At 35.2% G+C, this 16,662-nt stretch overlaps 1 protein-coding gene across 5 annotated transcripts in view; it reads right to left on the reverse strand.

Annotated features, from left to right (window-relative positions):
* The window catches only part of ampd2b (adenosine monophosphate deaminase 2b), a 29,480-nt gene that overhangs the window by 10,477 nt on the left and 2,341 nt on the right, over window positions 1-16,662 (reverse strand). Inside the window, exons 1-6 of one of the 5 annotated variants that reach the window (XM_051117590.1) lie at window positions 14,303-14,397; window positions 3,841-3,965; window positions 3,612-3,742; window positions 2,212-2,280; window positions 2,023-2,131; window positions 1,409-1,598 (exon numbers count right to left, since the gene is read on the reverse strand). In XM_051117590.1, the coding sequence (XP_050973547.1) occupies window positions 1,409-1,598; window positions 2,023-2,131; window positions 2,212-2,280; window positions 3,612-3,742; window positions 3,841-3,870 (529 nt within the window). In that variant the 5' untranslated portion in view covers window positions 3,871-3,965; window positions 14,303-14,397. Of the gene's footprint in view, window positions 1-1,408; window positions 1,599-2,022; window positions 2,132-2,211; window positions 2,281-3,611; window positions 3,743-3,840; window positions 3,966-7,718; window positions 9,393-11,888; window positions 12,031-14,302; window positions 14,398-16,662 lie in introns of those variants that run through there. The other 4 variants (XM_051117592.1, XM_051117589.1, XM_051117591.1 and 1 more) reach the window with 4 other exon arrangements.

A 16,662-nucleotide genomic window follows, 5' to 3' on the forward strand; every position in this document is an offset into this window, starting at 1 on the left:
GAGAGCATCATATGCAACTATTACAGAAGGTTCAAACGTTCACTGATGCTCCAGAAGGAAAAACCATGCATAAGCCAGGGGGTGAAAACTTTTTGAATATGAAGATCAGGGTAAATTTAACTTAGTTTGTATTCTGGGAAACATGTAACTATCTCCTGTAGCTTCTGAAGGGCAGTACTAAATGAAAAAATATGATATTAAGGCAAAATAAGAAAATTGTACACATCTCTATTCTGTTCAAAAGTTTTCACCCCCCAGCACTTAATGCATGATTTTTCTTTCTGGAGCATCAGTGAGATTTGAACCTTTTGTAATAGTTGCATATGAGTCCCTCAGTTGTCCTCAGTGTGAAAAGATGGATCTCAAAATCATACAGTCATTGTTGGAAAGGATTCAAATACACAAAAATGCTGCAAAACCAAAGAATTTGCAGGACCTGAAGGATTTTTCTGAACAACAGCAGGCAGTTTAACTGTTCAGGACAAACAAGGGACTCATGAACAACTATCACTAAACAAAAAAACACAGCTGTAGATCATTCAGGTAACAACAGTATTAAGAGTCAAGGGGATGTAAACTTTTGAACGGGATCATTTTTTATGAATTCAACTATTATTTTCTCTTGTGGACTGTATGTACACATCTTTTGTGTGAAATATGTGTGAAAAATAAATAACAACTTGCTGATTCTGAAAGGGGGATGCAAACTTTTGACCTCAACTGTATTTAAAATATCCGACTTCAAAGAACAAATCTTTCATTGGGCATCGCTTTTTTCCATTAACACATCAAGTATTGTTTTCATTAAAATGTATTTAATTCTGTTCCTCACTTGGTCATATTGGACAAAAAGACTGTCCCGTATTAGCATATTTACACCTCAGCCAGTTGCACGCTGTCTGTCATTTTCTCCGCGCTCGAGCTGCTGTGGCAACAACGTCTCGTAAGCAATGCAGGTGTTTTGTATTTGGATGCAAAAGTGAACATAAGAGTCTTCATGTTTCCCCAACATCAGAGCCACTGAGGACGCAGTGGTTTAGTTTTGTTTTTGATGGTAACACGCCACCAAATATATAAAAAACGGAAGAGGAGGCGGAGTGAGCAGTAGCTTATCATCATTTAAAGAGACACACACCGAAATGGCTCAATGTGAACAGAGCTGTTTTTGACAAGATAAATAGAGGTTTTACATGACCATTGAGGAATTTTAACAAAGTATTTTGCAGACATTTCATGAAGACCCTAAAGAATCATACCAACTTGTGGAAATTGGACATCCGATGTTCCCTTTAAAATTTTCCATTTACCGCACATTAGACATAAAACCATTTTGGCTATAAAATCCTGATTCTTGTATATAAATCATCAACCCTCAGAATATGTCCTTCAGAAAACTGGTTCAACCCACCTGCAGATACAGAGGACTCCGGCATCTCCTCATAAGTACTGAGGTCCAGAGGTCGGCCACCCAGCTCCTCCTGCAGGTAACGTGCAGTGGTCCTGCAGAAGCTCTGCATGGACAGAGAGATGTACTTCTCTCTGATGAACAGAGCTTTGACCACACATTTAGCAGCATCCAGTAGATCAGTAAATGGAACCTTGGGGTGTGTGAGAAAACAAGACTCACTTAAACATTGTCTGTCTGTCTGTCCATCTATCTGTCTATCAGAGGTGGGGATTTTTCAGTGACCACTTCTTTGGGTCAGTGATTAATTTACAAAAGTGCATTCCATACTGTATGAATATGGGCAGTAGCAGACGTTTAAATGTTCTATATTTTTTACTATTAACATTCTGTATTTTCCTCATTCAGCTATGCTTTTTCTTGTGAAAACCCCTCAGCTGTGTAGTTGTCAGCTCATGTTTCCCTCAGGAGTTTGTGTATTTTGTGTGGATGTATGAAACTTGGTTCTCCCTTAGGAGTTTATATAATGTCTGTAGTGTCCACTTCGGTTCTGCCAACAATATCTTGTTTTTGTATAACACAAACAACAGGAAAGTGAAAAACAGAGCTGTCGCTACCCCACATTTCTCCTCTCCAGAGATCGCGACTCTCTGATACTCCCTCTCAGGGACGAGCTCTCTTTCAGGATAGGGTTCTTTGGGCGCCTGGCTTTGTTCTTTCATATACCTGAAAAAGAGTAAAGGCAGAGCATGCTGATACTAGTTAAAAAACACTGGGACTCACATGATAATCTTAAAGAAACTCACTCCAGATCTGTTGCACTGTCAGTTTTCATGAAGTCCTGTTTGGCTCGCAGTAGGATATCAGGCTCAAACCTCAAGAGAAACGGCATTTAATTAACTCACTGTGGGTCAAAGGTCACATGTGCATACAGAGCAGAAAATGTTGGACTAATATTGGTACATGAAGGGTGGAGTGAATTTTTCATTACGTATTCCTAGCTGAAAAGACTTGTACAGTTGGACATCAGCATGCAGTATGTGTGTTTCAATTGCTGGATTATAACATGGAATATTAATTTTAAGCAAATATAATTTTAAGCAAATATTCATTTCATTTAGTATGGAAGCCGTTTCAGCCACTGAATCAAAAAAAAAAAAAAGGTTGTTGTGACTCACAACTGAGTTATAAAGTCAGAATTGCAATATATAAGCTCACAATTCTGACTTTTTTTCTTAGAATTGTGAGATATAAACACAATTGTGAGAAATATTTTTCTCGCAAATATGAGTTTGTATCTTCTCGCAATTCTGACTTTTCTTGCAGTTGCAAGTTTATTTCTTGCATTTCTGACTTTTTTCTCAGAATTGTGATCTATAAACTCGCAGTTCTGAGAAATCAAGTCAGAATTGCAAGACATAAACTTATAATTGTGAGTTATAAAGTCAGAATTGCAAGATACAAACACAATTCTGACTTTCTTCTCAGAATTGCTTGATATGAACAATTGAGAGAAATACTTTTTTTCTCAGAATTGTGAGATAAACTCACATTTGCGAGTTTCAGAGATTCAGAGATTTTCACTATTTTAAGTTTATATCTCACAGTTCTGACTTTATTTCTCAGAATTGTGGCTTTATGTAACGCAATTGTGACTTTATAACTTGCAATTGCGAGAAAAAAGTCAGAATTGTGAGATAAAAAGTTGCAATTACGTTTTTTATTTTTTTTATTCAGTGGCTGAAATGGGCTTCCATAATTTAGCCTTTTTGTGGTAACAGAGTTATTTTTTTTTTTCCTTTATAATTTTTTGATGAATAGAAAGCAGTTTTTTTGGAATAGAATTTGTAACCTTTTACTGTTATTTACTGCTGAATAAAAGTAATAATTTATTAAAAAAGAAAAAATCTTACTGACCCCTAACTTTTGAATGTCATTAGCAATAGTACATCCATTAAACAGCATATTGGTTGACTAACTTTACTAGCATTAGTTTTACTTTGACATTAAAAGTTTGTTGGCCATCTGGCTTTAGCAACAGAATTTTGGGTTTAAGGGAACTGTGGAATTTTAGGTTACAAACATGGCTAAGTTTAATATTAAGGATTTCTTTCTGTATCTACACAGAGAAAAAGTCAAAAAGCTTGTGTATTGCAACCACTACAGCTACTGGTCGAGTTTCATGATGAATTATGGTATGTAGTACTTGATATCCTGGCTGATTTGCCGCTCCAGTCGGTGTCGCCTCTCCTCCAGCTGCTCAATAGGGCTCTCCTCAGGGAACTCGTATGGAGCGCTCCGCATCTCGCTCTCCGCCAGGCTGCGGGAGAACAGCTCCTAAACGCACACAATTACGCACTCATTTATATAACAGCAGAAACAAACACAAAAATGCTCTCATGCATCCTGATTATTGTGATTGCTGCTTTGTTTACCTCCGCAATCTCTTTGTATTTGCCATCCATGGATGTGCGCAGGTCAATTTGGCCGTGCTTGGTTACAGGGTTGCCAGGCAAAGAATACTGGGATGTGAGGAGGTGTCGGCCAACACGGAGATCCACTAGGAACATAATGAGAAAGAGATCTTTATATTTCAACAGAAATGGCTTGATTCTGATTTTGCGGATGTGAACATGGAGGGGAAAAACATCCATTTTATTCAGCCTTGTTTTTCTGCTGTCCAAAGAAAGGCAGGGTCAGAAAGCTGCTGAAGATCTGCAACTGTTTGTCTCACAAAACAATGGAGCATTTAGGTGGGAGGACATTAGTTTGTATGTGACTGTGTGTTGGCCTTAGTCTTAGTATGCCCACTTAACTTGTGGGCAAGTATAGACCTAGCGCCCACTCAAATTACAGCATTGCTACACTGCAAAAAGTCACTGCAATATACAAGATATTAAGCATTTAGATATCAACGTGGTTACATGTTAGAAATGTTTTTAATGTTTTTGAAAAGTCTTTTATGCTCGCCATGGCTGCATTTGTTTGAATAAAATTCAGTAAAAACAGTTACAGAGTCAAATATTATTACAATTTAACTTTTTTAAATTTATTTTTCTGGATTTTTTTAAAAGAATTATTTGATGTACAGACAGTTAAAAAGAACAGTGTTTATTTGAAATAGAATGTTTTTATGTCAATGATCAATTTAATGCATTGCTAAATAAAAGTATTAATTTATTTAAAAAAACATGTATATTTTTGTTTGCTTATCTCATTAGGAATACACTTTCAAGCATAATTCATTAAGATAAAATACTTTAAATAAGGATATATAGATATTTTTACAAGAACACAGGACAAAAAAAATACTGATTGCCTTTTTTTTTTGTATAGTGTAACCCAAAGAAAGAAAAAGATTTTCCGTTCACATTCAAAGTTATTACAGATCAGAAATATTTTAAGATTCACAATATTGTGCTTCACCAACGAATGCTTCCAAACACTTTCACTTTAATGTGAAGCTCGACCCTTCTGCTCAAGTTCCATAGTTCCCGTGAGTGATATCAATCTTCCTAAACTCTGACGCTTGATCAAATATTCATAAGCCTGATGAATAATTAAGCAGCCATGTCTAGCCTCTGCACTGCAGAGAACAGGACATCTCGTCCCACCGTGAAAGCACACAGGAAACGGACCGAGTATAGATGGATTCCCCTTTTTACAGCCACCAGCAAAATTCATGAAGCTCCCGAAGGTCTAAAAATGTAGCAAATCTCAAAAATGGTTTGCAGTACCAATGTACGTACAGTAACAGCACTTCAGAGCAAACTATACGTAGCCTGCTGCCTACAGTAGATCCGCAGTGGTTACAATACAGATAACAGCTGTTTTTCTGGCCTGAATTCATCCTGAGATCATGTGATGAGCTCAGCAGTTAGTATATTGACATATTCATCACTGTTTTACTAAGAAGAGCTGAAACTTCCCATTTTGAGCCTGAGACGAATCCATTATTATGAAAAGCTACACTTAACATGAGGGTTTTTTTGACTGTGGAAGCTTTTTCATCGTAGCAGCGTAATCATTTCTTTCATATTTTAAATCCCTTGCTGTATAATTCTTAATCTGTATAAATGCATGTGCTTGCTAATCGCTGTTATTTTGATCTCCTGGTTTTAGAGTTTCACCCTTAATCTGAATTATTCATATAAATTAATCCAAATGACTTCTTCAACACTGGACTGTATAGATACTGCACTACATTGACAAAAAAAAAAACAAAAAAAAAAATTCTCAACCTCCTTAAATAAAACATTGTTAAAATAAATTTGATCAAGAAGAAAACCATAAATGTGATTGAGATATTAAGACTTAAACAGAGAAAAGTTCTTAAAAAGACAATAGTGATATTTACAGAACAGTAAAGTCTCATCTTTAAGATTATTGTCTAGTTTTTATTTTGGTGTAAATGTAAACATTTATGCTTAAAAGCATGAAAAATTCTTCAACTTTATTAAATATTTTTTTAAATCTTAACATATAAGATTTTGCTTCTCAGGTATTCATCCATTCAAAAGTTTGGGGTCAGAAAGTTAAGCAGTACAACTGTTTTCAACAACTGATAATAATGAGAAATGTTTCTTGAGCACCAAATCAGCATTAAGAGGTGGCCCAGAATCCACATCTGAAGTGGCATTTCTGAAGACGCTTTCACAGACTGTTAAACAGACTGTTTAATGCACATTATTTAGCCAGCAGTTACAAATGCATATTTAATGCTTTAATGTTTAAAATGCTGAATACTGATATTTGAAATTATTTGGAGGAAAACAGGAAAAATATACTTTAAATATAAACCTAAAATCACCAGTGGGTGGCAGCAAATCAGTCACCGAGTCATTCATTTAACCAATTCTTTCAAATGTCCGAACGTTGTTGTCAAAATACAGCAAAAGCTAGAAAAAACTAGACATAAAGCGTCTAAAGTATCAGTCAATTCATGTTAACTTCTAGTTTATTGAGCTGTTTATAAAATCAATGTCACATTTGCAATCATGCTGATATTTGGAGAAAAACACCACTCTTCGTGTGATATTAACTATATCAAATGATATAGAGCATTTCGCTAGATGTAAACATACTGGTCCCGATACACTTCCTGTTTCTTTTTTTTTTTTTTTTACTTTACACAAACATCACAAAAAAATACAACCAACATAACATTTGACTGGATGAAAATGTTACATTAGCACCTTTAAGATGTATTTGTACATGTGAAATTAAAAAAAAAAAAAAAAACAGGAAGCGCTTCTGAACCAGTGTTGTTTACATCTAGCAAAATGGTCTATAAATATGAAAGACATATAAAAGTAATATTTGTAAGTAATAAAAGGGCATATTTGCTTCCTTATCTTGAATTTTAGGTGAATTCTGAATGTATTTTAATAAACTAAATCACGCAGTGAAATCGTGAACTCTAAAAGTGCTCGAGCAGTGCGGGTGCACTCTCTGATTGTGTTTTTGTTTGGTTTTTGCAATATACTCGATAATGTCAAATCTATGGAAGTCCATTTCTGTCACTGAATAAAAAAGAAAAAAAATGTCATGACTTTTTAAATCTCACAAACTAATAAAAACTTGCAGTAGCTACGTACAATGTCAGAACTGCATAATATAAATTAGCAATTGCGAGTTATAAAGTCAGAACTGAGATCTGAGAAAAACTTGCAATTCTCACTTTCTCACAAATGTTAGTATCTCACAATTCTGACTTCTTTCCTCGCAGTTGTGAGTTTATAGAGAGAAAAGAGAAAAAGTTACATTTTTTAAAAATTGCGAGATATAAACTTGCAATTCTGAGAAAAAAGTCAAAATTGAGAGATATAAACACGCAATTCTGAAAATAAATCAGAACCGTGAGTTTTTGTTTCGCAATTCTGACTATAACATGCAATTGCAAGGTTTTATCATGCAATTCATGCAAGTCAGTATGATACAAACTTGCAATTCTGACTTTTTTCCTCGCAATTCTGATTTTTATTTTTATAGAACTGTGTGAACCAAAGTCAGATTTGTGAGATGTAAATTCGCAATTGCGAGAAAAAAAGTCAGAATTGTGAGATAATAAATAAATAAATAAATAAAAATTCACAATTACCTTGTTTATTTTTTATTCAGTGGCGGAAACTGGCTTTCATACAAAACATACATTGTTTAAAAACAATTACGATACTATCATAGATGATATATATCACACACCCCTAATCAGCATATTAAAATGCTTTGTATTTTTAATAAAAAAAAAAAAAAAATGCAGTCTTGGTGAGAGTAAGAGACTTATTTAAAAAAAAATGTACAAAATCATACCAACCCAATTTGCACCAATAGCCTCGTAGTTAGCGTGTCAACATATAGCGCCACTGCGCTGCAGGCGACCTGAGTTCGAATCCCGGTTCGTGGGCCTTTCCCGATCCCACCCCCTTCTCTCTCTCCCACTTCGCTTCCTGTCAAAACTACACTGTCCTATCTAACTAAAAGCGTAAAAACAGCAAAAATAAATAATAAAAAAAATCGTACCAACCCTACAGTGTAAAACTGATAATGTTTTACTGTTAAACTAGATAAAAATGTAAGAAAACTTGACATATCATGTTAAGATCAAAAACACATGATAAACACAGTTTAATTTTGAGTAAATAAAACACATTGTTTGGCTTTCTAAATGCAGCAGACTTTGAGTATACAGTACTTTTTCAATAAACAAACTTGAGTCACTGTCATCCTCTAAGGGACTGACGTCTGTTGTTTTTCTAGAGCTTTACCATGATTCCTATTCATAACCTCAATAACAAAGACTTTGTTATAACAATGCACGCATTCTCCCTGCAGAAAGTAGGAATCGCCATCCGCCTTCTTAGACTCAAGTACTAATCACAAACTGCTGCCGTGTAATTATCCACAGCGCTCAAACACAAACGAGAGTAGCAGAACTGAATAATTTAAAGTTCGGTATCAGCGGATGCGGCCCATAGCTGCCCGAATGGAGTCATGTTATACTAACCCTCATTCTACTGGAGTTTACATAATGCTTTATAAGACCCTGCTCCTCATTGTTTTACTGTTCTGGTAAAGTTAATGTGCAACATACTTATCAGTGAGTTTACTGAAGGTAATTAACGACAGGATTGTCTAGGAGATAAACTTGTTGCTAAAATCCGTGTGGCCTTTTCGCAGGCCCAGATGGGTAAACTAATTATGACAATGGTAGCTTATTAACACACAACACAGATAGACACAGCATGAGATGCACGCACAACCTCACACACTTATAATCACACTCTCTTTTCACACTTCTCATTTACCTCCACACAATCACGGCCCACATATTTCTCACTTAACTGCAAGCTAAAGCATAAAGAAGAGTATAGCAGGAACTTTTGTCAGGATTTTTGATGTTCGTGTGTGTGTATAGACCAGTGGAAAGCCACAGGTGGAGACTGATATACCCACTGGCTTGTGTATAATCTTCTCATGCGTGTTATTTTGGGAGTTTCATGCTTGTTATATAACCACCATCCCCTTCAAACACTGGATCACTACATAAACAGCAAAGCAGAAAAACACTCAAAACAGGTCAGAGTGGCTAACCTCTCCTGTACGAATGAGCTTCAACCATGCAATTACAAAACACAGGTAATGGAGCATTCTAAACATTCTAGAATGAGGGTCTATAAATGTCACATAATAATGAATGGGAGAGGTGAATAATCAGTGTAGTGAGATACAGAGCTGAGAGATAAGAACAGCACTAGAATGACCAGCGCCCCATATGACACAGAAGATGAGGTCAAAGATTAGACTGTAAGTTAAGACACCATCTCGCTCAGAAAATTGCGTAATATTTGTGTATTTATCCGCTTTTGTGCACTTCATATTTAATGAATTATTTTATTTTTAAAATAAAAATAATCAATAACATTTTATTTAAATTTATTCTGCTTTCTATCAAATATACACTACCAGTCAAATGTTTTTGAACAGTAATATTCAGAATAGTTTTTCTTCTGCTCAGCAAGCCTGCATTTATTTGATCTAAAATACAGCAAAAGCAGTAATATTGTGAAATATTTGTACTATTTACTGTTTTCAACATAATAATAATAATAATTATTATTATTATTATTGATTGTTTTTGGAGCAGCAAATCAGAATATCAGAATGATTTCTGAAGGATCATGTGACTGGAGTAATGATGCTAAAAATTCAGCTTTGAAATCACAGCAATAAAATACATTTTTAAATATTTTCAAATAGAAAACAGTTATTTTAAATTGTAAAAATATTTCAAAATATTACTGTTTTTGCTGTATTTTGGATCAAATAAATGCAGGCTTACTGAGCAGATGAGACATCTTTAAAAACATTAAAAAAATCTTACTGTTTAAAATCTTTTGACTGGTAGTGAAAGTATGTACAATGTTTCTTGAGCAGCAAATCAGCATGATTTCTGAAGGATCACGTAACAATAAAGACTGAACTGCTGAAAATTCAGATTTGTTATTACAGAATAAGTCACATATTAAAATGTTTTAATGTTGATACCGATAACTAAAGATCAAGTAGACCAACAGCCGATATTTTGAACCGATATGCATGTCTGGTGTAAAAATGAAAATTAAGAATGAGTGCTCTGACAAAAACTTTCTGTAAATGCTTTTAAATTATATTATCGAAATACCGATAACCATAAAAATGCTTAATATCGGCGCTGATAATAGTCCAAATCGATAATCGGTCAACCCTAGTTTTAATACAGTTCTTATGTATATACACTGTATTTAACCTGTTAGTTAAGTGAGGATTTGTGAGGGTTTTTTTTTTACTTTTCTTTTTGCTGTTGTAAACATTTAATTAATAAAAATTTTTATAATATTTATATATATTTATATTTCACAATATGATTTTTTACTGTATTTTTTGATCAAATACACAGCCTTGGTGAACATAAGAGACAATAATACTTTACAACAGGGTCATTAGTCAACATTAGGTAACTACATTAGTTAACATGCACTAAGAATGAATAATACTTATACAGCATTTGATAATCTGAGTTAATGTTTAACTAACGCATTACTAAAAATCACAATTTGTGTTTATTAACATTAGTTAATGCACTGTGAACTAACACGAACAATGAATGACTATTTTTATAAACTAACTTTAACAAAGATTAAAAATAGTGTAATAAATGTATTATTCATTGTCCATTCACATTAGTTAATACATCAAATAATGTTAACAAATGACACCTTTTTGTAAAGTTTTACCAAGACTTCTTTATAAAATGTTTTTAATAATATCTTGTACATATGTAGATAATGAAATATCTCAGAATACAATAACTGATGTGCCATTTCAGGCATTAATGTTTCATATACACAGAAACATACAAACATCATTGAGGCAGCTGAGTGAAGTCTTATATAACAATGCCTAACGTGTGATCTAAATTTATATTAGCAGCTGGTTCTAATGCTAACTCTGACATACTTCGTTAAATCCTGAGCAAAACCGAGCCACGCTGAGGATTACAGTTACCTCACTATCTCCAATCAGGGCCACTCACTGTCACCATGGCAACCTGATGTTGCGTTCCTTTGTTCGCTCACTTGACACCTGACATGACCCTACAAGATTGGTGTAAATTAACCTGGAGCTGAGTAGAGCCTCAATCGCTATTTAGTATATAAAACTAACTATGGAACACATTCAAGGTTTACGTGAAATCGCATGACTACAACTACAGTTTGCGGTGATGCATTTAGAATAATAAACTGTGTCCATGTGTTTCCTTCATGTTTTGATTGAAACATAGTAGCTGGTTTCTAACCGGTCGACCACCTGGCACTGAGAGCTGGTTTGCTGATCATCCAAGAGGATTTACCAATGTGGACCCATTAGAAACCAGCTGTAAGAAACCAAAACACGTCGACCAGCTTAAACTGGATTTCCCAGTAGGGTTTGGAGGCCTCAAAACCTCTTTTCCTTTAAACAGACACAATCTCATACACAGACCACATCCAAGCAGCATCGTTCTCTATTACTTCTTCAACTGTCCACTTAGTCTGTCATCAGTGAAACACAACGCTAACCACAACACCTTTAAAACAGGACAATACTGAGGACAATCAATACATCCACACAGTATCTTTCAGCACACACACACACACACGTGCATGACTCCCAAGGGAAAAACATGAGCTGACAGCAACACAGCTGAGAGCTTAGAGATGGAGCGAAGCAGGGAATGAAAAGACACTGAAAGAAATAAACATCTCAGAATACGTGCAAGCCATTGCTGGAAATCTCCCAAAACAAGTCAGAAAAGAGAAAAGAATGAAAGGCAGACAGAAAGAACATGTTGCAAACACAAAGCTACACTTTATAAACCAACACACATCTTCAGCAAAGCATGACTGTCATTCATTCATTCACTCACTCACTCGCACACATTGTCTCATGATTCAATCTGTCCCACATACATACAGTAAACACAGCTGATGGAGCCGAAGCATCCACTCTCCCCTCCCTCCTCTTCCTGGTTCCTGCCAGCTGTCTGGGCTAGCCACTGTCATCCCCCTCTCATTTAAATATCCCTGACACATGGCTGGATCGTACCACCTGGCCTTCAGGGGCAGGGGGAGCTCGACAGCATCACTGCCGTCTCTGTGACGGAGTGGGCTCGACGGCGTCTCTCTACACCCCCCTGTCCTTCACCTCTGTGACGCGTCAGCAGGACTGCAGTGCATGCGAAAACGCTGGAGGATGTTTTGAGAAAGGGACAGAGAAACAGAGACTCCCTTGGAAGCTGAAATAGAGGTCATGGCAGCTTTTTCGTCAACAGACAAAGAAACTAGAGACTGATATAAGATCTGGCGCGTTTAGATTATTAAGATTATGGGTTTGTCATTATACTACAGCTGTCAACAAACCATTACTGTCAACAGAATATTGAGCTGAGCATTACTGTGAACGCAGTTGCTTAAACCCATGTAGAGTGTAAATGATTCTGCTCTTGCATTCGGAGGGTTTGAAAGGTGTTTCTGATCATCTGAAGCTGTTTAATCAGAGGGAACAATAGCATCCCTGAATCCTGCTCTGCTTTTAGAGGGAAAAGGCTTTGATGAAGACATCAGAGAGAGAAAAAGAGACAAAGATTGCACTGATGAGGCTTTTGTGAGCCTTTGGAGACCAACTGCTTTTATTTGCTCCTGTGATTCCCCTTGGTTTATTTTAGGGAAAAATAAAATAAAATAAAAATGGACCAGTCTTATTTAGATTACTATGAAAGCCAGTTTCCACCACTGAATAAAAAATAAAAAAGCTAATTGTGACTTTTTATCTTACAATTCTTTACATTCAGCAAATCTTACTTTTTTCTCTAAATTACGAGTTTATCTCGCAACTGTGATTTTTTTCTCTGAAATGTGTGTATATATCTTGCAATTCTGACTTCATAACATGTAATTGCAAGTTATGAAGTAAGAATTGTAAGATATAAATCCGCATTTCAGAAAAAAATATTTAAAAAATTATAGATATAAACTCACAATTTTGAGTTATAAAATCACAATTCAGACTTTTTTTCTCGTAGTTGTGAGTTTATATATTGCAATTCTGACTTTTTTTCCCCCAAACTGTAAGAAATGAATGGAGTCAAAACAACTGTGAGTTTTAAAGTCCAATTTTGAGGAGAAAAAAACTTTGATGTTCTCAGAATTGCGAGATATAAACTTACATTTTAGCAAAGAAAAAAAAAATCACAATTGCAAGATATGAACTCACAATTGAGAAAAAAAGTGAGATTTTTATCTCACAATTCTGACTTTTTTCTCACAACTGTGAATTTATAGGTCACAAATATCACTTTTTTCTCTCTAAATTGCGAGTTTATATCTCGCAATTGTGATTTTTCTCTCTAAAATGCAAGTTAATATCTCACAATTCTGAGAACATCAATCTTTTTTTCCCCCTCAAAACTGGACTTTATAACTCGCAATTGTTTCATCTGCATTCATATCTCACAGTTCTGAATTGCGACTTTTTTCTAATAATTCTGATTTTATAACTCAAAATCGTATTTATATCTTGCAATTCTGAGGAAAAAAAAAGTCTGAATTGCAAGTTTGTATCACAATTCTGAGGGAAAAAAAGTCACAATAACCTTTTTTTTATTCAGTGGCAGAAATGGGTTTCCATAATGTCCATAATGTATTAAGAAACAAATATGATCTAAAAATGACACTTAATGCATTAAAGAAATAGTTCACCCAAAAATGAAAGCTGTCATCATTTACTCACCCTACGCTAGTTCCAAACCAGTATAAGTATGGAAACAGTTGATGATAGCCATTGACTTCCACAGTATTTTTTCCATTCTTCTTTTGTTTCACAGAAGAAAGAAACTCATATATGTTTGGAAGAAGAGCAGGGTTAGTAAAAAATGACAGAAATTAATTTTTGGGTGAATTTTACACAGTGTTGTAAAGCTTTTACAAATATATACTGAAGCCTATTTTACCTATGAGTTTCATTAGTTGTCAGTTATTTATTTGTATGCTCTTTTTACTTTAAATTGTAGATAAGCAACCTCAAAGAAAACAAACAGAAGCAGGAATAATGTATATTTGAAATCTTGAGATACAGCAAATGAATATGAAGTATGCTTGCCTGAAACGATGTCTTGCTAGTTCCACCTAGTGGACAACAGCAAAACAGTTTGTTCTTTGGATTCTACGATCATAGAAAAACTCATTCTTTCAGTGGACTTTTTAACTACTGTGCTTAATTCAATCCACAAACACTCAAGTACATATGCACCTATACATATTAAGAGTCTAACTACCCTGTTGTAAAAGCACAAGGGTCTTTAACAAACCATAAACTTCCTACCTCACCGGTGAAGTCCCTGGGAATCTTGGGAAGCAACGGGTTGGGTAGATTGGAAAAAAACAACTCTAAATAGTAGCTATGTGGTGGCTGAGAGGGGAGGCAGTAAAAGGGCTCCTTCAAAGAATCCCTCCTCTTCTATACCACATTGAAGGCAAAGGGAGGCGCCACAGGGGTTAAAGTTCAAGGCGTAGCAACATCTGATGTGTGGTATATACAGAAAGCTGGAGGCTGAAATATGAACTATGACCAAGTTATAACACTAAAATTTTTAACTTACCACTACAAAGAGGAGCACAAATTGGTTTATGTATGCTTTTGAGAACAGTTTAAGTAATCAATCAGATCAGCCTTATCTTCTCCATCGTTAATGATCAAAGAAAAAGTGAGAAACATTTCAGCGATCGTAACCCAGACAGGGTCCCGAGTGACATAACAGGAAGAGCTCTGTGTACAGAACTCAAGTGACTCATCAGGTAGCGGTCATAATCAAAACAAACAGCAATATAATTGTACATTGACTGCTGGTAGATTAAAGTGAAGGTTAGTCAAAGGTTATTCAAGGCATGTTATTAGAGGCCTCTAAAATGAGAGGTAAATGCAAAGAAACATGTTATTTGCTTTATTTTTCCATGATGCTGTAATTCTATGTAACCTCTAAGAATAAATATATACAGTAATACAAGTCTTAGACCGCTAGTATTTTCACCAACAAAAACTGGTTTTAAGTCAGCTATTTCTATCTTTTGCTGTGGTGTGTCAGTAGGAAATATCAGTTTACATTTCCAAACATGAAGAAACAAAAAACTGAGACAGATTAAATCCAGAAGAACTGGGGCAAATTCGACAAAATGCTTCAAGAAACCTACCTGCAAGTGTATCTAGGGCAAAAGCTGCTTTAAATGCAAAGAATGTTCACACCAAATATTGATCTAATTTAGCTAATAGAAATTAATTGATACTTATCTATTTATGACATTATTTTTGACAGCATCCACATTTTACAGCATTTTTACACAAGTGCCTAAAACTTTTAACAGTACTGTAGCTTTGTAGGTCTCTTGAACCATCTTGGAGACGTTGACACAGTTCTTCTACATTTAACCTATCTCCGTTTTTTCTGAATTTTGGCCAATACAATAATCAATCAATATTTGACTAACTGCAGGTCCACATATACAAATTTTGTGTAATAGGTTTCCCCGACGCGTCATCAATTGGTCTCATTGGCGGCACTGAATGTAAACAACGCCACTGAACCAAACAAAATTCGCATATTTTGCTGATTATTTCTGCTTAAGTTTTGGGCTGTACTAATTAGTCGAACCGGGTAAAACATTTTTGGAGTACTACAGACTGCCAAAAGTTACAACAAATCAAGGAGAAGAGTGCAAAAAACTGTCTGAGGAACAAAGGGAGTTTGTGGTTGGCCAAACTAAACCAGGATTTCAAGGGCAAGAATCGTGACAACATTAGTGTTTTTTCTTATAATTTCCAGACAGGTAGGTGAAATATTAGGCTAATATCTTAATTAATACTGCTCAAACATATCTTTACCGCCTATCAAATTCTAAGTTCCTCACATATTGCGCCATTACCTGCTTACTAAGTCCTTCTCTATATGATTTAGCAGCTTCCACGCGTTTTTTTCCCATGGTTTAGACAGCAAATTAGCACAACAACGTATTCTGTAATACATTAACCGTGCAATCCATTTTGGTGTTTACATCCATGACGTAAGTGCAAACCCAGATACAACCTAGGGCTCTATGATTTCCACAATGTAGAAAACGCATACAACGCGGAATGTCACTTAATTTGGCCAATTTGGGGTGATTAAATCAAAAGTAGGTCAGTACACTGAAATCGAAACGCGATATATACTAGTTAATATTAAGTTGCAAAAATATAATTTAAACACGAACCTGCATGTCTCCCTCTGTATAAATGGCGCAGACACATGGTTTTATTTATACTGAAACGCGCCTGGCGCTTGTGGTGTTTTTTTTTTTAGCTTCAGCCGCCTCAATACAGGAGTACATAAACAGATAATCTCTAGAATTGATCTGAGAGTCCCTTAATGAGCATTCTACCGTTTCTTTTGAGAAAAAACTATTATATACAAAAAGAAACTTAAAGGTCTTCACAGCAACCCGTCAAAATAAAAGTCCAGTTTTACTTGAAGAAACTGTGACAGAAATATATTACTTAAAGGGGTCATCGGATGCTAAGTTCACTTTTACATGTTGTTTGAACATTAATGTGTGTTGGCAGTGCATGTACAAATCAAATAATGATAAAAATCCATGCAGTGGTTTTTAATTAATCTATAAAAATAATATTCCTTTTTTTAAAATCGAGCT

Source organism: Labeo rohita, chromosome 8, assembly GCF_022985175.1.
Source record: "Labeo rohita strain BAU-BD-2019 chromosome 8, IGBB_LRoh.1.0, whole genome shotgun sequence".
In the NCBI taxonomy this organism is placed as follows: Eukaryota; Metazoa; Chordata; class Actinopteri; order Cypriniformes; family Cyprinidae; genus Labeo; species Labeo rohita.